This window comes from Bos indicus x Bos taurus, chromosome 2 (genome assembly GCF_003369695.1).
Source record: "Bos indicus x Bos taurus breed Angus x Brahman F1 hybrid chromosome 2, Bos_hybrid_MaternalHap_v2.0, whole genome shotgun sequence".
Classification (NCBI taxonomy): domain Eukaryota; kingdom Metazoa; phylum Chordata; class Mammalia; order Artiodactyla; family Bovidae; genus Bos; species Bos indicus x Bos taurus.
Genome location: NC_040077.1, coordinates 19,203,141 through 19,227,014, shown reverse-complemented (window position 1 = coordinate 19,227,014; position 23,874 = coordinate 19,203,141). Strand labels below are relative to the sequence as shown.

General features: G+C 34.9%; 1 protein-coding gene across 1 annotated transcript in view; it reads left to right on the top strand.

Moving 5' to 3' along the window:
• The window catches only part of AGPS (alkylglycerone phosphate synthase), a 130,719-nt gene that overhangs the window by 78,973 nt on the left and 27,872 nt on the right, over positions 1-23,874 (top strand). The window contains exons 12-17 of the mRNA XM_027556969.1: positions 2,336-2,387; positions 8,851-8,927; positions 10,734-10,846; positions 17,184-17,253; positions 18,093-18,154; positions 22,907-22,996. Of these exons, the coding sequence (XP_027412770.1) occupies positions 2,336-2,387; positions 8,851-8,927; positions 10,734-10,846; positions 17,184-17,253; positions 18,093-18,154; positions 22,907-22,996 (464 nt within the window). The remainder of the gene's footprint in view (positions 1-2,335; positions 2,388-8,850; positions 8,928-10,733; positions 10,847-17,183; positions 17,254-18,092; positions 18,155-22,906; positions 22,997-23,874) is intronic.

Genomic DNA, 23,874 nt, shown 5'->3' with positions numbered 1-23,874 from the left:
ACAAAACTGAGTTCTTTCTTACATTTTACTGGTGTGCTTAAGCCTAAACATATAAATATGTATGTTAAGTGATATTCTGTTTCTTTTATGAAGAAAAGAAATTTTGTCTCCTCAGGTTTTGTATGTTTTATTCAAAGTTGATGTGCCTGTTTTAATAAAAACATTTCAGGAAAATTGATTTTCCTTCAGTAGTTTGGAAACTGGTAATGTTTTTAGAAGCACTAACTCAACTACAAAGATACCTTTATACCAAGATTTGAAAGTACTCAGATTGTCGATTTTTATTTTATAAATATTATACTTTATCAATACTACAAAATAGCAAATAAGTGGGTTTTCATGTAATTTTTCTTTCAAATATGACTTTAAAGCTCTGCGTGAAAGTGTGTTTACCTGTTATGTTTTATTTTTTGAGGCTATGTGGTTTATTTGAAATATTATTCATCTAGCAGTCAGAATATCTTGGTCCTAGTTCTACCTTACTCTTTTACAATCATCTAACCTCAGGCAAGTCTTTAATCCCTGTGGTTCTTATGTTCTCATCTGTAAAATGGCGGTAATATGAGTTCTGCTACTTTGACAAGGTTGTTTCTTATATCAAATAAAGACATGAAAGTGGCTTGTACACAATAGGATTCTATAAAATATAAGGCAATAGGTTATTGTTATGCTAAGTATATAAAATTACCTGGTATTGTTCGTTAGATTTGGCAGTGACTTTTTAAAAATATAGATTATATTATCCCTTTACTATCAAGGGCGAGTAAATAAATTATGCGTGTGTGCGTGCTCAGTCGTGTCCAACTCTTTGCAACCCATGGACTGTAGATTGCCAGGCTCCTCAGTCCATTGGATTTTCCAGGCAAGAATACTGGAGTTGGTTGCCATTTCCTCCTCCAGGAGATTTTCCCAACCCAGGGATCAAATCTGCATCTCCTGTTTCTCCTGCATTGCTGGCAAATTCTTCACTGCTTAAGCCATAGGGGAAGTCTCATGCATTGGTAGGCAGATTCTTCACCATCTGAGCCACCAGGGAAGTCCAGTTAAATTATACAATATCCAAAATAAGAACCTAATCATTTTGTTGTGTAAAATAAAATATATATTATGAATGGTTTTATAAAATTAAGTATTCGTTCAGTTAAAAGCACATAATCGCAAAAATGTTATAGCACAGTTAAGGTATAAAAGTTTTGTTCTTTCGAATGATTCTCATAAATTTTAACATTGTGTTAATACAAATTTATTGATAAATGTTATTCAGGAGATAAATGTTTAAAAACTCTGTCAGTCAAAATTTTGTAGTCTGAAAGCAGCTTCATTTAAAAAAATTTTTTAAATGTGTCTGTATTTGTTTGTCTGCACTGGGTCTTAGATGTGGCATGCAGGATCTAGTTCCCTGACCAGGGATCAAACCCAGGCCCCAGGCATTGGGAGCATTGAGTCTTAGCCAGTGGACTACCAGGGAAGTCCCTGAAAGCAGCTTCTTGGTGGAAGTTTAACCATATTAAAAAGTTCCATAGAATATAAAAATCAAGTTTAGAGTGAAGCTCACTTTAGTTCTGTGGGAAAACTGTAGCTAATTTAAACCTTGTTAGTGTTTGTATGATAGTGTAGCATCACAGAATTTATATGAATATTTCCTTTTGTCATTTCTCTTTCCTGCAGCTTTCACTGTGTGTCTAGACTAACATAACACTGGTGTAGATATCTTAGATACATAATATTATGCTTCAGATTTTGTTGCTGTTTTCATCCAGGTAACCTTGAAAGAATTCTGGACATTGAGAGTTTTTCTATTTAAAATGAATAGAAACAAGTCCTAGAGTTATCTATGAAGACATCACAGTTAAATTTTTAAAGTAGTTTGCCTCACATAAACACCGCCGTCTCCCTCATTTTAGCAGAGTATACGAGTCTAATGACACATTATAGTTCATAAATGGCATAATACTCTGGGCTTGATTTTAGTCCTATAAATTTTCTACTTTGTTTTAAAATAATCCACTCTGAAGGCTAATACTTGCGTTAGGTATAGCTATTTCCACAGGTCTTTTCTGAGGATTTAGCAGATGTTGCAAATAAAGATCTGGCAACATATGTATGTATGTATGCATTATATACATAGATTTCTCCTCTCCACATGTTTTATAGAAGCATTTAATGTTTTATTTGTTGTCATAAAATTATATAAAAAATTAAGATTTTTTTCCCCATATGTATCTTTAGGAATTAAGCTCTTGATCTCAAATACAAAAAGGTGACTTTCATTTTCTAACTGTTTAGACTCTTTACCATATTAACTTTGTATCACGTTTTTTTCTCTTTAAAACAGAGATGTGCTCCTGCATCTATTCGCCTAATGGACAACGAGCAGTTTCATTTTGGTGAGTAAGGAATGGTGCTTTTAAAATCAGCACTCTAAGCCACAAAAATTTATGAAACACCAGTTATGTGCCAGAAGGAAGACTTGAGTGCAGAGCTGGAAAAATAAATGTCATAGCTCCTAGTCTTCAGGAAGCTGTCAGTCTAATGAGGACAGATAATTATATAAATGAATAAGTGCAGGAGTATTAGATGATATGAAAGACTGTACTGAATACCCTGGGGTGCAAATGAAGTAGGTGGATCCTACTTGATTTTGCATAAGATTGGGGTAGAGAGTGGGGAAAGCCTTCTTGAAGGAGTCATGCTTAAACTAAATCTTAAAACGTGAATAAAAGTTTGCCTGAGACCATCTCTTCTTTCTTACCAAATTTTTCTTCACTTGTCAACTAAAAATATGGTATCATAAACCTCTGAAGTGTTTGAACTTCAGATCATTCAGTGTGACTCAAAAAGAGGCTAATGTGAGTGCGGTTACAGAAGATAAAGCCGAATGGGTAGACTAGGGCTTTGCAGGATAGATTTGGGTTTTCTCTTGTCCACAGAGGGAAATCTTTGTAGAGGGAATAGAATAAATCAGCTTTACATCTTAGAAAGCTCATTCTGTTAGCATTATGCAGAATAGATTAGAATCGTGCAAGTGTGGAGGAGGAGTTTAAAGGTTTAAAGAGGCAAATATTGAGGGCTAAACCTTGTTTAAGGCAGTAGCAATGGAGATGGAAAGTAAGGAATAGATTTTCCAAAGGACAGTTTGCCAACTGGATGTGGAATGTTAAATAAAGGGAAGCATTTAGGGCAACTCCTGATATCTGATTGATTGATTAATTGGATGCATTGAATAATAGTCTAGAAGAAGAAATGATGATTCTGGGGAAAAGACATTACAATGGGTTGTGTTTAAGGTGCCCATGGGATATTTGGGTGGAGAATTCAGTAACAGTTAACCATGTTTCTCTTTCTTCCTATTTTGCTTGGAGTCTTAAACTTTCTAACACAATTTATTATCTTACCGATTTTAGTTTTATTGCTTTTGAGTTTTTCTATATGCTGAAATTTATTTTTTTATCTAATGTAGTATATTTATAAAATTTATTTATTTATGAAATTTAGTTTGGGATTTAAGTTTATAGAATTTAAGTACCCTCAAAATAGTCCTAGAATGATTGCTCAATAATAATTACTAGAGGCTGTTAGGCAGGCTTTTGTTTGGTCTAAGAGTAGCTTAAATTTTTATTTAGCGAAGAATGATTATCGTAATTATATAGAAATTGAACTAAGGAATTCAGATTGACAACATAGAAAATGTTTTAAAATCATAAGTCACAGCTTTCATTTTTTTTTTCCTTTTTTCTTTAAATTGGAGGATAATTGCTTTACAATATTGTGTTGGTTCTGCCATGTATCAACATGAGTCAGCCATAGGTATACATATGTCCCCTTTCCTAAGTCACAGCTTTCATTTCTTTAAGTAAATTTCTTTCAGAATATCTGTACTACTGATAAAAGTTTAAGATAAACGTGTCCTATAAATGATGAAATTTAATATAATAATTAAATGAAAACTAAGCCACCTGTGTGTCTGGCTTGCATTCAGAGACCTAGGTATTAAGAGAACCATGGGTCTGTCTGATTGATAAGACTGTATTATCCATTTATATGCTAGTATTGTAGTAAACTGTTTTGGACATTGACCTTAGTAAAATTAATTATGTGGGCAGATTTTATTTATAACTGAGACCTATCAGTTCAGTTCAGTTGCTCAGTCGTGTCCAACTCTTTGCGACCCTCCCTGTCCATTACCAACTCCCGGAGTTCACTCAAACTCATGTCCATTGAGTCAATGATGCCATCCAGCCATCTCATCCTCTATCGTACCCTTCTCCTCCTGCCCCCAATCCCTCCCAGCATCAGAGTCTTTTCCAGTGAGTCAACTCTTTGCATGAGGTGGCCAAAGTACTGGAGTTTCAGCTTTAGCATCATTCCTTCCAAAGAACACCCAGGACTGATCTCCTTTAGAATGGACTGGTTGGATCTCTTTTCAGTCCAAGGGAATATCAAGAGTCTTCTCCAACACCACAGTTCAAAAGCATCAATTCTTCGGCGCTCAGCTTTCTTCACAGTCCAACTCTCACATCCATACATGAACACAGGAAAAACCATAGCCTTGACTAGATGGACCTTTGTTGGCAAATGTCTCTGCTTTTCAATATGCTATCTAGGTTGGTCATAACTTTCCTTCCAAGAAGTAAGCGTCTTTTAATTTCATGGCTGCAATCACCATCTGCAGTGATTTTGGAACCCAAAAAAATAAAGTCTGACACTGTTTCCACTGTTTCCCCATCTATTTCCCATGAAGTGATGGGCCCAGATGCCATGATCTTAGTTTTCTGAATGTTGAGCTTTAAGCCAACTTTTTCACTCTCCACTTTCACTTTCATCAAGAGGCTTTTTAGTTTCTCTTCATTTTCTGCCATAAGGGTTGTGTCATCTGCATATCTGAGGTTATTGATATTTCTCCCGGCAATCTTGATTCCAGCTTGTGCTTCTTCCAGCCCAGCGTTTCTCATGATGTACTCTGTATATAAGTTAAATAAGCAGGGTGACAGTATACAGCCTTGACGTCCTCCTTTTCCTATTTGGAACCAGTCTGTTGTTCCATGTCCAGTTCTAACTGTTCCTTCCTGCCCTGCATACAGGTTTCTCAAGAGGCAGGTCAGGTGGTCTGGTATTCCCATCTCTTTCAGAATTTTCCACAGTTTGTTGTGATTCACACAGTCAAAGGCTTCAATAAAGCAGAAGTAGATGTTTTTCTGGAACTCTCTTGCTTTTTTGATGATCCAGCAGATGTTGGCAATTTGATCTCTGGTTCCTCTGCCTTTTCTAAAACCAGCTTGAACTTCTGGAAGTTCACGGTTCACATATTGCTCAAGCCTGGCTTTGAGAATTTTGAGCATCACTTTACTAGTGTGTGAAATGAGTGCAATTGTGTGGTAGTTTGAGCACTCTTTGGCATTGCCTTTCTTTGGGATTGGAATGAAAACTGACTTTTCCAGTCCTGTGGCCACTGCTGAGTTTTCCAAATTTGCTGGCACATTGAGCGCAGCACTTTCACAGCATCATCTTCCAGGATTTGAAATAGCTCAACTGGAATTTCCACCACCTCCACTAGCTTTGTTCGTAGTGATGCTTCCTAAGGCCCACTTGACTTCACATTCCAGGATGTCTGGCTCTAGGTGAGTGATCTAGGCTGTGCTTTGCTGGAGCAACCATGAAGAGATACTCACGTCCAAGGTATGAGAAACCTAAGTAAGACAGTAGGTGTTGCGAGAGGCATCAGAGGGCAGACACACGAACCATAATCACAGAAAACTAGTCAATCTAATCCCACGGACCACAGCCTTGTCTAACTCAATGAAACTGAGACCTATAACAATTTTTAAAAAGTTTCAAAGCAAAGATCCTTCTGGCTGCCTGCCATCCCTGTTCCACGTTCTGGTAACTATACCTCGGAACATGCTCTAAGATTGGGTCTACCCTCTTTAGTCTTCCTCTCTAGTCTTTAGTGTGTCTCCTCTTCCTCTGCCCTTTACTTGGCCACCAGTACAGATTTGATCTTGTGTCTTTGCTGTCTATAACCTTTATGATTTCTCAGTATTCACTGAAGCCTTCCCTCCTATATATCTTGCCATGGATTCATGATCAATCAATTAAAGAATAACTCTTAGCACAGCAAGAGGTGTCCAAGACCTTGTACCAGCCATGTGACTGACTGGTCGATATTTGTACCATATTGGTTGTTAATAGAGCACAAACCTTACTATTAATTGTTAATATTTTTATTATCACCCCTCCTCCTGACCTGACTCTTAATATATTGAAATGATATGTTTTCAGTATATTGAAATGATACATATCATTGAGTACACTGAAATTATCTACAAATTTTCCCTGTGAACTAACATTTGTCACATTTAGGAGCTGTTTCTTGTTCATTTATATGTGTCCTGTATCTATCACATAACAGGCGCTTACATGTTGATTGACTTAATCATCAAATTAGCCCTGGAGGAGGAAATGGCAACCCGCTCCAATATTCTTGCCTGGAGACTCTCATGGACAGAGGAGCCTGGCAGGCTGCAGTCTACAGGGTCACACAGAGTCGGACATGGTTGAAGTGTCTTCACATGCACACATGCAAGCACATTGTCAAGGACTTCTCTGGTGGCTCAGATGGTAAAGAATCAGCCCGCAATGCAGGAGACCCCTGGTTTGATCCCTGGGTCAGTCTTGAGTCAGGAAGATTCCTAGAGAAGGGAATGACAACCCATTCTAGTATTCTTGCCTGGAGAATTTCATGGACAGAGGAGCCTGGTGGGCTACAGTCCATGGGGTCATAAAGAGTTAGACATGACTGAGTGACTTAACACTTTCACTAAGCACATTATCCATAGCACACAACCATCCCTCAAAACTGTATTTCCAATTTATAAACAATTCAAAAGCTAAATATTTTGGGTATAGTCCACAAGTTACATGTAGTAGAGCTAGGGTTGAACCCAGATCTGTCTGACTCCAAAGCCCGTGACTTTTTCTAATGCTTCAGAGCACTTCTTTGAAACAGGGATTTATTGAATCCTTTAAAACTATTTAATTAACACTGTAACAATAACAAAATTCACTAATCAAAACTGTCTAGCTAGTAAATTTAGCAACTAGTTCATTTGTTTACATAAAATAGCTGGAATATATTTAGGATATAATTAATTTGATAGGCAAAATTAATATAAGTAAAAGATAATATCCTCTTAATAGTAATACTTGACCCACTTAAAAGTTAGTATCACTTTTATAACAATTATGCTTCAAAGCTATCATGTCAATTCATTGTTAGAGATATATGGGACTAATTCACAGTGGTGGTAACGAATAGAAGTTACGCATTTAAGTTGCAGTGTGATAAGATGAGCATATACCCTTAAGGATTATTCTATACTAGAATAGTAATGTTTGGAATCTTCATACCTTATGTAAAGGTATGTGGACCAGAAGTCTTTTATGAGGAGAAGATACACATGCTCTCACATTTATGTTTATATATTTATTTCCAATTGCTGTTAAAGCAGGATAAATTTCACCTGGGACTCATTTTGTTGCTATCTTTAACTTTATCCATGCTAGAAATGGTATCTTTTAAAAGTGCTGATTATACTAGAGAATATCTCTGGTAGGTTACAACAAAAGAAAACAAAATCCCCAAACGTCTTGTGATCCAGTATCTGAAAAAGATTGCTAGGTTGATCTGTATCTAATCTGCCCTTCATTTTTTGTTTTTTGCTTTGCTCAGTTACAGCATTAATATATAATTCTTAGCTTCTGGTTAAGACTTATGTTACTTGGTCTTTTATGTAATATAAATTCTTATTATAATGTATAAGAATGTAAGAAGTATTATGGGTTCAGAATCTCACTTTAAAAAAAATAGATGAATAGGAAAACAAAGATAGCAAGTGATAGTTTTTCCTCCAGAAATCTCTCTCCACCTCTCCCTCTTTTTTCCTTCAAAAAAGATAGTTTGTTGTTTACACTTATTTTAAAAGAAGGTATCCACACTTTAAAAATAAACAGAATCCCAGAATCTTAAAGCCTTTTTTTAAAAGTAAACTTTTTAATTGGAAATAATTTTAGATTTACTAGAGGCTTTAAAATTCTTTATACAAATTTTATGTGAATGATATGCCAAATTTTTCTGAATTGAGCTCATAGTGCCAAGGCCAGATGCATGACTCTTAAATGTAACTGTCATGGGAGTTAAGAAGTTGCTACTTTGAAAACAATGAGAAAACAGTAAAAGACTTTCACTCGATTAAGTTCATTCCGGAGGCAACGATGTTAATTTAACAGACTCTGAGACACCATTTATGTTTTGGGGGGAATTTTAGCTCTCTGGGTGTAATTAAGGAAACAATTACTAGTTATATGCAAGAATTCTGGATGAATTAAGAATTAATTAGGAAACAACCTTAAACTTGGCATCGACTCTGTATTTGGTTCTAGTTCTGAATGGTTTCTGCATAATTTAAAAAAAACAAAAGTAGCACTAGCCACTATTGGGTGTTCCTAATGAAATAAAAATTAATGAAGTGATTTTACTGTGTATAAACCATACCATTGAAAGATAGACTATGTGTAGTATTAAGTACATGTAGTATTTGAGTTTTAAAAAACCCAAGAAGGAGTTTGGTAAACAAAAAGTTCTTTGTGACTTTTGAAGGAAATGGCAAAGATAAAAGATGTAGATCTTAATACCAATGTTATATATATATCATAGAGAAATTTTAAAACCTAAAGTCATGAAAATGTTCACTTTCTTTTAGGATACTAAGTTAAAGTAGCTTCTTGCTGTTACGAAAAACATAGATAAGTTAATTTGCTATTAATTTAAAATATGAACTTTTTTCTTATTAGGTCATGCGCTTAAACCTCAGGTTTCCTCTATCTTTACATCATTTTTGGATGGATTAAAAAAGTTTTATATTACAAAGGTAAGGGTTTTTTAATGCTTAGGATATTGATTAATTTTGTTTCTTGCATTCTCTTCCTTAAACACACCTGTTATGCTTTTCCATGTTGCTGTGTGCATTTCATAATTGTTATTTTTTATGTTGTAATAAATATTTAATCAAGCAACTCAAGTACACGTTCAATTTCAGGAAATATAAACTCTTTCTCAGATTTGAACTGCCTGAAATAACATTGCATTGAATATTTTATGCATACAGTGTTTTTTATAGTTTGAATTTTTTCCTTCATAGTAGATATCTAGAAGTGAAATAAAAGTAGCAGTTTTTTTAAACTTTTGACCAGTGGCGATGCACATGTGCCATTTTTTGGTTGCATCCTTGCACATGTGGAATTTTTTCTTTTGTTTTAAGTTTAGTAAATCCAGGGGGAAGATAGTACTTTATTTTAGTTGCTGTTTCTTGAAACTCCAGTGAAACTGACCATTTCCCTGTATTTCCTAGACATAATTTCTTTTGTGAATTAGTTGAATGCGGTTATTTTGCTAGGGGTAGCAGATTTGTGGAGTTTTTGTTTGTTTAAGGGGGGGATGGCTTAATGCTTTGCTGTGTGTCTTTTGAATAATGAAATTATTAGATGCCTTTTTCATAAATGTTATAAGTAGTTTTTCGAGTCAGATGACTTCTTTTTAATAAGGTTTCATTTTTTGGTACAAAATTTTCTAATTTTTATCTTTCCTGTGATTGTTTAATGACTCTTAAACTTAGAAAAAGCCTGCCTTCCTCCAGAACTACGATAAAGGCCATTTCCTTCTCTCTCTCACATTTTTATATTAGGAATTTTAAGAAATATTATCTTTATTACTGTTTGAATTTATTTCAATTTTATGGTATGAGATAACTAAATTAACCTTCATCTCCTGCTCCCCCCTGATTGTTAACTAGTTGTTATAACATCATTAAGTAACCTATCCCTCCTTTTCTTATGTTGATTTGCCATGTCTAAGACATTTTATTACATACTTATCTAAGAAAATGACATTCTAATGTATTAGATTCTTTTTAATGAGTTTTTGTTCTTGAAAAATTAAGGGAATTTAATTTTGTAGATCTAATTTTCCCTCTTATTTTTCAGAATTTTCCTTGTTATCACCATTATCTACCTGTTCATAATCCTAGAAAAACTTTAGAAACTCTTCATCATTTTAGAAAGCTTATTGATATTTTTTATTAAAATTGCAACAGCAGCAGTTTGTATATTAATTTGAGCAAGAACTGACTGATTTATAATTCTTAGTTTATGTGCTTGGGAATGTATGTTTTCCTAACAAAGTTATGTATTTCCTGTTAAGATTATTCTTAGATATGTTGTATTTTTAATTGAAGATGTAAGATTTCCTTTGAAAATACTAGTTAGAAAGAAGTTATTGGTGGTATTTAAGGATGCTGTTGGTTTTTTACTTCCCTGCCACCAAACGTCCTCAATTTAATGATACTAATTATGTTCTTTCATTTTGGTAGTTTTATTTGATTCTTTGGTACATTTATAATTCTTGCAAGTTATTTCTTGTATTTCCTTATCAATATATCATTGTAATTGACACCTCAGCATACTTTGAAATGAAGCAGTTTTCCATAGTACTGTTCTATTGTAATAACCTAAACAGGTACATTAAGCATTCTTTTTGATTGACGTATAAAATTCCAAAGCTCAAATTTTAAAGAGCTGGTATGTTTGAGCTGAGATCAAAAGAAAAAAAGAGCAAAATGTATTTTGATTTATTGTTTTGTAGGCTTAAACTTATCAGTAATAATAATATTCTTTTGTAGTTTAAAGGATTTGATCCAAATCAGCTAAGTGTCGCTACATTACTGTTTGAGGGGGACCGTGAGAAGGTTCTTCAGCATGAAAAGCAAGTGTATGACATCGCTGCGAAATTTGGGTATGGCTTTAAGTTCATAATGCCAAGAGAAAGTTAAACTGAAATTCTGGTGTCTCCAAGCAATTGTTAATGTACTCTTTTAAATATTAAATTTGTGTTCATAAATGATAGTCAACTTAAAATGTTGTGTTGGTTTGTAGGAAGCTAAATTGGTATGTTGCTCTTACTATTCTAATGATATACATGACATAGTGAATCTTTTATTGTATTTTCTCATTAATGATAATTTTATAACTGTTTGTTGTGCTAAGTGAAGTAGAAAAAAGCTCAGTCATGTTGCTATTTAGTGGTAATAGTATATGTATAAAACATGCTATGTTTTTAAAAGGAAACTATGTTTAATCAAAACTGTTTGATAAATTATCTGTACTCCACCCCCTGTCACTTACTGTTTTGTGCTAGTATAAAGAAACAGAAAACATTTCACATTTATAACCAACTGAATAATGATTGGGTGGTTTCTGTCTGTCTGTTTGATGGATTATAAGATTGATGGATGAGAACTATAGTGAAAATGCCATTTATCAGGACTACATTTCCTTCCTTTCATTTTTAAGTACATAATAAACTGACAGTTTTCTGGATACCAGTCTTTTTTTTTTTTTTTCCTTCCTAATTTCAGAGGTTAAAATATATCATATACATTATTTTTAATCTGGGTTCTATATAAATATTTACTTTTATTTCCCCTCCCCTTTTTTTTTTGCTGTTCTTTATGAGAACAAATGAACACTTAATTTGGAGCCATGTGTCTTAGAATGCTCTGCTTTTATGTGCTTTCCTCATATATAATATTCAGTCCTTTGTCTTTAGGGTTTTCTGAACTTAGTATTAAAGTGTAGTATTCTTAGAGAGAAAAAGATCTCGGGCTTAATTTTTAGTTTACCTTTGAATTGTGCTTGATTATTGCAAAATAATCTTTCAGTTTTATTTTTGCCCTCTTCTAAAATTGGCTAGTGGAATTATACTTTTTTTAGTAAAAGCTAAAATTCATTAATCTTTCACTGTTTCTTCTCCTTAGTACTTTTTGGGAACTATTGATGTTTTAACCAAATTAGTTAAAAGTACTATAAAAATTTATTTAATGATTGGATGGCTTAGATATCAGGTTAACTCTGAAATTTTTTGAAATGTACATGTACATATTTTTTAGTTTCCAAGTTATGTGGAGTACGTATGCAATTTGATTTGAAAACTTGTTTCTTAAAACCCATGTTATTAGTGAGAAACAATTAAGGAGATTCAAATGAAAACCTGATCACTGTAAGGTTAAATTTGCTTACGTTAATCTTGCTACTTCCCATCCCCACCTCTGTGCACACACACACAAATTGCACTTTATAGACTATAATTATAATCTCAGTACGGAGTAACCAGCAAATCATTACTAGTTATGTGGCACATATCCTGTTATACTGGGTACAGGATGGTGACAAAAGACCTTTTTGTCCTAATGCACACATAATTTTTATATTATGTCTCTTGGGGCATCACCATTGATGCCTGGTATATACTAGATGCTTGATTAAATATTTGCTGAAAGGATTAATGAAACCAGAATATTTTCCCCTGGCATCTTCTGCTTTTTTTATGCCTGATTACTATGGCACCCTTAAAACAGTGTGTTTTAATCTTCAGGTATTTATCTAAACCGTTTTGTCAGTTTTATTTAATTTGAACTGTCAGCTGTGGTGAACTGGCTTTTCATGTAATGCCAGTTTTGTTTTTCTCATATAACATCAGCCATTTACAGCTTAACAGTAAGAGTGAATCTTAAGATGATTCAGCTCTCTTTATATACTGATAGTGAGACCCAGCAGAGAAGGCAGTGGCACCCCACTCCAGTTCTCTTGCCTGGAAAATCCCATGGACGGAGGAGCCTGGTGGGCTGCTGTCTATGGGGTCACACAGAGTCGGACACGGCTGAAGCGACTTAGCAGCAGCAGCAGCAGCAGTGAGACCCAGAACTACTGATTTAATTGCAGCAATTTGTTTATACTAAAAAGAATTTGTATCAAATTCATCCATTAAAAATAGATTATAGTAAATGAGGTATCTATTTAAAGCAATGGTAAAGGGAGTGTAGTTTTTTTGTTACTGTTATTTGTGACTTCTTAATTATGTTTTGTAATTAGTTTTGTAGTATACTTTCATCTGGTGCCCTTCATTTAGATGAAGAAGTCTGTATTGAATAACTCCGTGCTATCTCTAGGCAGATGACTTAGGGCTCTTTTGATTTTTTGATACTTACATCTTCATGTGGTTTTCTAGTAGAAGTCCTGGTTTTTCCCTAGTTTTCTCTAGGCACTAGTTCTTTGTTTCAGCCACTGAAGATTCAAGCATATTTTTATTTAAGATGCTACCCTGCCAACTCCTATTCCTTAATCATTTCTCCTACATGATTAGCTGAAGGAAAGCATCACTAAGTTTCTCTCTAATGAAGTTTTCATAAGTTAGTTTAGCTTACATATTTTGTTTTGAATTAGGGCATTGTTAACCTGTACTTTGTTTTCTGTTCTTTTGTTTCATCCTCTGTTTCTACCACAGTTGAGAATTTTTTTGTGTATTATCTTAGCAGTTTACCTTTTTGCTTTCCACTCCCACCCAAACACTGTTAAATACCTTTGAACACATATGATCCAACAGAATATAATAGCAAATGTTGAATAATCGTACTCTGGTTGTTTATCTATGTTTGCTGGTAACATATTTTAAATTCTATAAAAACTAAGCAGAATAAACATTGCCTGTCACCAACCGTGACAGATGTGTTGACATATAGCATAGAACTTAAGGTAATATATTACTATTTTTAAAGGGTTATACTTAAAGTGTGACTTTTAAAGTGCTTAAGTTGTTTGACGTAATTTAACGTGAGTGATTAGGTTCACCAGATGGCTCTTTTATGTAAAAAAATTGTCTCACTCCTCTTTCAGTAGTCTTCCTAGTCCTTCATGAAACAGCGTTAAATTTGTTTAAGACCCTTGTTAATTGATATTTAAAATTTCTGGTAGAGGGGTAAGAAGTAGGGGATGGATAACATAAGGCAGTTGAAATTAAGTATAGTTTTTTGAAATGGCTGCAAAAGTGGCAAGTTACAAGCATTTAATCTAAGCCCTACTATGGTTTACATATTGTATCTTAAATAATTCTGGCTGGTAAGATACTTTATCTTAAAGTAATTCTGAAAGCCTTTAAAAAAAAATAGAGCTTCCAAAAAGCTAAATTTGTAGGGAAACCTGTTATTCAGAAAAGCAAAGCCAGAGCAGCTTTTCTTTGCAGAGGTTTATGAATTTAGGATGGACATCTAGTTTTTTCCTATTTTAGATTAAAAAAAAAAAAAAAAAAGCATATTTCTGTACTTTGTTGTACTAGATTCCAAGTGAAACAGGTTCTTTTTTCCCTTTGTCAGATTTAGAAGAGGATCTAAAGAAAAATAGCTTTGACCTGGGACTGCAAAGTTGAACTCTTTCTCATCTTGATATATATGGATGCTATATTTTATATCAGTAGGCCAGATATTAAAATGATAGACAGGTCTGCTAAATGTTTATACCTGTTACTTCTCACCAAGTACATACTCAGAATGCAGCTTCTCAAAGATTCCCAGCAATGATCTCTTGCACCCTTTCTTAGTCTTCACTCTCCTTTACGTGAACTGTGTTTCTTCTATCAATAGGGTTTTTCCTCTCTTGGAGTCAGTGTCTGACTCCAGTTCATATCTACCTGAGGTATGGGTTCGTCTGTTTTTTTTTTTTTTTTAATTTGTCATGATTTTATTAAATGTATATACATTTTGAATATTGTTTATCCTGTTATTTTTCCCACAATTTTGATAACTTCATGATATATGCTTATTGTTTAAAAAGTGAACAGAGAAAATTGCAGAGAAAAAGTAATAATCACTTAAAAATCTTCTCTTTAACGGCCACCGTCATTATCATTTCAGTGAGTGAATTTCCAAGGAGCACTTAATCTTTCTCTTTGCCAGTGATTTTTGTTGTCGAAACTATCATGTAGTAAGTTTACAGATGTACTGGTATCTACTTCTGTATTTCTTTTGATCCTGGTTACATATGCTGCACTGTTCAAGTGTTGTTGCTCAGTCAAGTCCAGCTCTTTGTGACTCCATAGACTGTAGCCTGCCAGGCTCCTCCCTCCGTGGGGTTTTCCAGCCAAGAGTACTGGAGTTGGTTGCCATTTCCTTCTCTGGGTTCATCTGTTTTTTTCCAAGCACTTGCCACAGCAATTTTCTGACTAGTTTCCTTTTTGTTTTGGAACTTTATTTGACTCCCTACCCCCACCTCATATCCATACGCATCCAACCCAGAACTGTCTTCTGTTTCTCCTTACTTTTCAATCTCAGCTGCTTGATGTAAATTGTTTTCCTTGCTCATTAACATTCTACTAACAAACACCTCCCCTTTGTTTCTTTATACCCTGTTCCCATGTAGTTCTAGATTGGAGGTGTTCCTATTAAGTCTTTACTACTTCTTCGGGATGATACTAATTTATGTGTATCCAACTATAATACTGGCATATCTGATCATAGGCAATATGTCCTAGCTTACAAGTGTCTTACAGTATTTCCTCAGATGTGGGTTTGATCCCTAGGTCCGAAAGATCTCTTGGAGGCATATGTGCTTAATCACTCAGTCGTGTCGGACTCTTTATGAACCCATGGACTGTAGCCCTCCAGGTTCCTCTGTCCATGGGATTCTCCAAGCAAGAATGCTGGAGTGGGTTGCCGTTTCCTTCTCCAGGGGATCTTCCTGACCCAGGGATTGAACCCGGGTCTCCTACATTGCAGGCAGATTCTTTACCATCTGAGTTACCATGGAGGCCCTTTTGCCTGGAGAATCCCATAGACAGAGGAGCCAGGCAGGCTACAGTCCATAGGATCACAAAGAGTCAGACTTGACTGAAGTAACTTAGCATGCATGCACGCATGCACATTTGTATAGAACAAAGGTACATATACATTGTATTATTTACTTACTGCCTACTGCCAACTTCAGGCAAAACATTGAGGGGAAGAAAGGAAGAAAGGAAGGCATTAATTGAATTCATAAGAGAAATGAGAAGAGGCTCAAAACCTGAGTCTTAAGCAATACCTCGGTTAAGGGCTCAGCATCCTGAGACCAAGAAGGTGCAGCTAGTGTATTGAGAGTGGAAGTCGCTTCAGTTGCGTCTGACTCTTGGCGACCCCATGGACTGTAGCCCTCCAGGCTCCTCTATCCATGGAATTCTCCAGGCAAGAATACTGGAATGGGTAGCCATTCCTTCTCCAGGGGATCTTCCCAACCCAGGGATCGAACCCAGGTCTCCTACCTTGCAGGTGGATTCTTGATCATCTGAGCCATCAGGGAATCTCCTAGTGTATTGAGAAGAGAGACATGAAAGTTAACCCTCAGTCATGGCCCAAGAAAGCCACAAGAAAAGATATTTTTCCTGTTCATTTTTATTGAGGGATTTTTAGTGGGTGCTTGGAGAGTTTGGAGTAAGTTTTGTTTAGTTGACTGAAACTACTTAAATTTTAATTTCTGCTTAATGGTAGAAAAAAGCAAAATCAAAGACTCTGTATTGAAGGTAGTAGAAATCAGTCTTTCCTAGTCTTTTAAAATTAGAATGACTTTAACATTTTACTTGGACTGAAATATACATTATATGGGATTAATTCTAACTAGATCACCAAATACATCCGCTATGTATAAAATTACTTTCCAGTTGAAATGGATATGTTCATACTACTGCTCTTGTACCTATCTGTATGATGCTTCATAAATTTTAATATATCTGTATGTTTAGTCTGTCTTTTAAATGATAAGTCCCATAAAGTAAACACCATGTCTAATATTCCAGATGCTATATGCTCAAGTATTCAAGAAACTTCTTGGTGTTAGAAGATAGTAGTCATTCATTGCAAATCTTTATATATGAATAAGACTATAATACATGAATATACAGATTAGAATATGAGTTAAATAGTATTTTAAGTATCTTGTCCTTGTGAAGATTATTTAAGCTTATTTCTCATGGCTGAGTCTCTGTTCTTTTTACAGTCTGAATAGAATTGGTTGAGTTTATATCACTCAGGTTTACTAGTTTGGTGGCTATAAAAGTTTAAAATTAATTACCAAACTGAATATTAAAAATTCTTTTGTCCAAGCCTGTTCTCTTGATAGCACATTTATACCTTTATGATAAATGAGATTGAAATTAAAATGAGATGTAATGTAATATGTGTTAACCTTATAAGCAGTTATCTTGAGGTATTGATCAGTTTGGCTAGTAATATTTATTTTGAATAGTTCATGTGAAATATATTTAATTACAGGGGATTGGCAGCTGGGGAAGATAATGGACAGAGAGGTTATTTGTTGACCTATGTCATTGCATACATTCGAGTAAGTTATCTCATATTTCTCTTGTCTTTTTATGTTGCAAACAATACATTTTCTTATTTTAAGTGAATAAAATTTTCTGTATTTTCTTAAATTTTAACCTATTGTAACTTAACATGAGTCTGTGATTTTTCTACTTTATAAAGTTTTCTTTCATACCTTTGCACTTCTGTGGTGGCTTACGACTCTTTCCAGTTTTGATATTAGAACAGAATTGTACTCTGGGTAAAAAATTTAGTATTATAAGTTACTTATTATATAAGCAATATATTTTATATGCTATAAAACATATTTTCCTAGCTGAGATGGGTCCAGATGTTTTATCTATTTAGTCACTACAAAGAGAAACACTCTATTCTTGAGTTTATTTTTAAAGAAAAGTTGATTTGAAGAAGATATCTTTTCCTTTCTCTAGTCCCCTCTGCCCGTGACTTCCCTATCTCCCTGCTCCATTGATCCTAATGATCACTTTTTGGTATTGGTCAATTTGCTGTTTATTTAGGCACTAAAATCTATCCTGCTGGTGTTCTCTGTGTACACACAGGCAGTTCCTGGGTAGAGACTGCATTCATTAGAGAAATATTTGAGTACCTACCATGTTTAGGCACTCCACCTGGTGCCAAAGGCACAGAGGAAAACAAGACAAAGTTTCTGTCCTCCTGGAGGTTGTATCTTGGACTTGGGACCACTTTCCCATACTCTTTTGATGTAGATTGTAAAGAGTCCAGAAGGTTAAATTAGAAACACGAAGTACTTACTAACAATGAACAAGAAATACTACTGATATTATGGACTTCTGCATCTTTTATAATTCCTTGATTTTTGTGTGTGTGTCTTAACAGGATTTGGGTTTGGAATACTATATATTAGGAGAATCTTTTGAGACTTCTGCTCCTTGGGACAGGTAAAATGAAACAAAATGCCTGATATTATTAAAATATGCTGTACAAGTTGCTAGACTAATTTATCTTTGTGTGTGAATATGTAAACTTCTAAAATTTTGTAAAGAAGCATTGAAAAAAGGTAATCACTTTTATTTAAATTAGTATCTTCATCAGAATGTCATATTTGCAAGCCATTTAAAAAATTTTAGATTTGCTCATGCCCCGTAGAAGGACGGTATTACTGAAATTTAAATTTTAAAGAATTTTATTGAACACTAAATGTCATTGTGTGGTTTGACTTAGCTTTGATTTAAATTCTTAAATGGTTAATATGCTTAAATGTTCTCTAGAAAGTCTCCCCAAAATACAGCCTCCTATTGTAACATATCATTTAGCTTTTGATATTTGTATGTGTACTATTAAGCAAGATCTTAACTGGAATTTAACTGATTTCTGAAAGAAATCCAATTTTAAGAAACTGTAATTTCTGTTTTAAAATTACATACATGTATACATACAAATATTGGTTAGGGAAATATAATAAATGCTGATTAGGAAATGTGAAATGGCTTTATTAAAAATAGACCTATGAGTTAACTCATTCAGTAAATAGGAAATTCTTGAAATTGTCAGTACATTTTTATTCTGGGTACATTTTACTTTTTCTTTATAAAATTTACTATTTTAAATCTGTAATAAAGCATATAAGATCCAACAGATCCCACTGAACACACCTGTTAGGAGTTACCTACCTTAACATTTTTGTTCGACCTTAACCTCATTTTTTTTCCTCCCCCAGAAAACTTTTTACTTTTCTACATTGTCTTCATCTACTATGAGTTTTGACTTCAATGTATTGATGCTAATACTCCATGCACCATAAGATAGTAATCAAATTTAGAGTATCAGTCTGTTAAATTCATAGCATTCAGTTTTGGATGCTAAATATTAATAGGGGGAATAAATCTTATAAATAAAAAGAATTATCACCTCATCCACATCTGACACTTTTGAACAGCAGATATAGTTTGGGAGCTGTTCATAGTTGTCTCAGAGACCACTTTAGTCTTTAATACTTTTCCTTACTGGGGAAAATGGGTTAGTGTAGTATTACTTCTTCAGTATTATGAATTTCCTTGTCATCAATTCCTGCTAACTGATGATTTCCCTTTTGTCTTTAAACTCTTCCAACTGTGGAAACTGATCATGCACTCTCTCTTCATTTTTCTTTATCCTTTGCTTGTATATTCTGACATATTTTTTCAACTCACTGACTATTATCTGTTTTACACAGGGCTACATACTTGATTAGTTTTCATTTAAAACAATGTCTTCAGCTAAAGTATTAATAAATAAAACTAAGGGAAAACAGCTGTATTCCTGACTTAAAATTTACTTGTTACCATTTAGTAACTTACTTTCTCTTAAACCTTTAGCTAGGTAGAGACCATATTTAGCAGCAAACCATGGGATTGGGGTCTTCAACCCTCCCTCATACATTATTAGATTGCTTGGCCTTTTTGTGCATAAATCTCTTAAGAGATTATGGGTCTTACTAGTTTTTATGCGTTCCTCTGTGGCCTTAGTACAGTGACTGCACCTGTTAGGTGCTCAGTGTGTATTCTGTATAAAGTCCTGTGAATGAACTCTGGAACAGTGTAAGAATGTAGCCTATAAAAATAGCTGCTTAAGAGATCCAAGTTGGAGATTAGAAGATTTTAGAGATACCAGCTTGAGATTTGTGATTAAAACCAAAGGAGAAGATACAATTTCAGGCAAATGAATGAAAGAAAAAAGAAGGCCTGAGAAAGAACTCCAGGGAACCCCAGCATTGAAGGGATACAAACAAAGATTCATTTAAGTCATCCAAATAAGAGTTAACAAAGGAAATTAAGGATTACAGTCTAGAAGATCTGGAGGAAAACCACTGCTGTGAGAGGAGCCAAGGGAAATTTTGTTCAATGAAGAAATGGTCAGTAGTGTTAAATTAGCTAATAAGGTCAGGTAAGAATTTAAAGGCAATGCCAAAGAATGCTCAGACTACCGCACAATTGCAGTCATCTCACAGGCTAGTAAAGTAATGTTCAAAATTCTCCAAGCCAGGCTTCAGCAATACGTGAACCGTGAACTTCCAGATGTTCAAGCTGGTTTTAGAAAAGGCAGAGGAACCAGAGACCAATTGCCAACATCTGCTGGATCATGGAAAAAGCAGGAGAGTTCCAGAAAAACATCTATTTCTGCTTTATTGACTATACCAAAGCCTTGGACTGTGTGGATCACAATAAACTGTGGAAAATTCTGAAAGAGATGGGAATACCAGACCACCTGACCTGCCTCTTGAGAAATTTGTATGCAGGTCAGGAAGCAACAGTTAGAACTAGACATGGAACAACAGATGGGGTCCAAATAGGAAAAGGAGTACGTCAAGGCTGTATATTGTCACCCTGCTTATTTAACTTTTATGCAGAGTACATCATGAGAAATGGTGGGCTGGAAGAAGCACAAGCTGGAATCAAGATTGCCGGGAGAAATATCAATAACGTCAGATATGCAGATGACACCACCCTTATGGCAGAAAGTGAAGAAGAACTAAAGAGCCTCTTGATGAAAGTGAAAGAGGAGAGTGAAAACATTGGCTTAAAGCTCAACATTCAGAAAACGAAGGTCATGGCATCTGGTCCCGTCACTTCATGGGAAATAGATGGGAAAACAGTGGAAACAGTGTCAGACTTTATTTTTGGGGGCTCCAAAATCACTGCAGATGGTGATTGCAGCCATGAAATTAAAAGATGCTTACTCCTTGGAAGGAAAGTTATGACCAACCTAGATAGCATATTGAAAAGCAGAGACATTACTTTGCCAACAAAGGTCCATCTAGTCAAGACTATGGTTTTTCCAGTAGTCATGTATGGATGTAAGAGTTGGACTGTGAAGAAAGCTGAGCACCGAAGAATTGATGCTTTTGAACTGTGGTGTTGGAGAAGACTCTTGAGAGTCCCTTGGACTGCAAGGAGATCCAACTAGTCCATTCTAAAGGAGATCAGCCCTGGGATTTCTTTGGAAGGAATGATGCTAAAGCTGAAACTCCAGTACTTTGGCCACCTCATGCGAAGAGTTGACTCATTGGAAAAAGACTCTGATGCTGGGAGGGATTGGGGGCAAGAGGAGAAGGGGACGACAGAGGATGAGATGGCTGGATGGCATCGCTGACTCGATGGACGTGAGTCTGAGTGAACTCTGGGAGTTGGTGATGGACAGGGAGGCCTGGCGTGCTGCGATTCATGGGGTCGAAAGAGTTGGACATGACTGAGCAACAGCACTGAACTGAACTGAAGAATTTAAAAGTATACACAGTTATGTTTACCTCATATATAATGATTGGTCCAAATGGACTGTATTGACCTTTGCATGAGCTTTGTGAGAATTATACAAATAATTTCTAGAAAGTATCTCATTCAAGTAGTACATAAATTCCATTTTCTAGAGTCATAATAAAGAACTTATTAGCTTTATAAATTTGTAATGCACATTAACTCCTAAAGATATTAAGGTTAAGCAGGTTTTATTTATCTGCCTTAAGCTCTCACAGAATAAAGCAGAATTTAACTTCAATATTGTTTTGTAAAGTCAGAATTTATAGAATTTTTAGATACTATATTTATAAAATTGACATGCTAATAAAACACTACAACCTTTTTCATATTTATATTTTATTTGTTCTTCTTATTGGAAATAAAGGTAACTTTTGGTCATCTTTTATGTTCTAAAGACCAAGGTTTAAAACACAGAATCATCATCAATATGTAGCCATAATATTTATTGGAGAATAAAATGCCTTATGTATACTTTGAGTCTTATTTTCCAGATGAAACAAAATATATGGTTATAAAAATATGTTACAACTCACATTAAAAAATTGATTAATATTGTTAAATATTGCCAGTCTTCCTTCCCCTTTAAGAACTTGCCTTGCTTTTCTGTTTTCATTGACTTATAATATTAAATAATCTGGCATAACTTTACACATAATTTGTATCCAGTAAGTCTTTGTTGAGCTGGATTTTATCCTAGTGCTTGAAAATAATCTATTGAACATTTGGTATAATAGTGTGATTGCTAATGCAATTCTTTTTAAATTAGGGAAGACTTCTTAGACATGGGTATAGATTGTGTGTGGGGAGGGGGTTGTGTGCACGTGCATGCACAAGGCCAGTCATGTTAGACCCTTTGTGACTCCATGTACTGTAGCCCATCAGGCTCCCATGTTCATGGAATTTTCCAGTCAAGAATACTGGAGTGGGTTGCCATTTCCTTCTCTAGGGGATTTTCCCAACCCCGGGATTGAACCCGCGTCTCCTACATTGGCAGGCGGATTCTTTACCACTAGCACCAACTGGGGTATTCCTATAACCCAGAATTGAATTTTCATTAATATTTTCTTTAGAACTTTTAAAAAAGTTTTAAAAATCTTAACAGTTAAATTTATTTCAAAATTGGATTTTCCTTAGCGTAGGAAACTTATCTTTAGGAGACCTGAGTATGCTCCTCTGACTTCTGTCTTTCCTGTGACAAAAAGGGGAAGGACTTTGCTCCCTTAAATTTTTGAATGGAAGGCTCAGTTTGAATGATCATGACTCTTGTTCATTCTTGAAGGAATAAACATAAAAGTTTAAGAGAATTTCTGACTTGAAGTGTGCTGATAAACCAGCAATTGTTAGAATTTTTGAAACTTACGTGAAAACTTAATATTGTATTCCATTCTTGTTTTCTAGGGTTGTAGATCTCTGTAGAAATGTAAAAGAAAGAATAACAAGGGAATGCAAAGAGAAGGGTGTTCAGTTTGCTCCTCTTTCTACATGCAGGTGAGTTTTTTTGTTGTTGTTCTTGTAGTTCTTATTCTGAAAAAACTTTTTAAAATTAATGGAAAAGTGTAATTTGTGAGCTGAGGAAAAGCTTCAGTCTGTTCCACTTAGCAGGCTTTCCTAAACTTCACTTGCTGTGTTAGTGACTTATTAGGACTGTGCAACTAAACTAGGATTTTTACAGTGGTCCTGAGCCCAACAGAAGTAGAACACCCTTCCACAAGTGAGCCTTCTGCCCTGTCTGGACAGCACGATGATAAAGATAAAGAGTCAAATGTCTGAACTCTTGGACCTCTTCATTCACTGAAACTATAAATTTCATAGGTAGTCTCCTGACTGTAAATTACAAACACATTCAATACAGCTCTTTCTTTAATAGAGAAAAAGCACTTTGTCAGTTGTTGAATAAATCATTAGGTATGGACTATAGGAATGAGTGGAGCCAGAAGATCCAAATGAAGATTAACTCATTGCTTTCTAATAGATCTTTCTGTGATAAGGGAAATGTTCTGTATCTGTCCTATCCAGTATGGTAGCCACAAGCCACATGTGGCTGTTGAGCTGTTGCAGTGTGGCTGATGTGACTGTGGACCTGAATTTTAAACTTCATTAATTCAAATAATTTAAATTTACAATGCCACATATGGCTAATGTCTTCCACATGGGACAGTTACGATCCATATTGGATCACAGTTAACTAATAATTTTGTCCTCTTGGTTAAATAGCAGCAGACCCAAAGGATGTTTTCTTGAGAAGGGGCACTTTGTGTCCAATCTTTTGATACTAATTTTCTCTGTGAACTCACAGAATAAGGCCTGACTGTCTAGTCTGTCAGGCCACATATTATAAAACTGAGAACAAATCAGGCCCACTAATC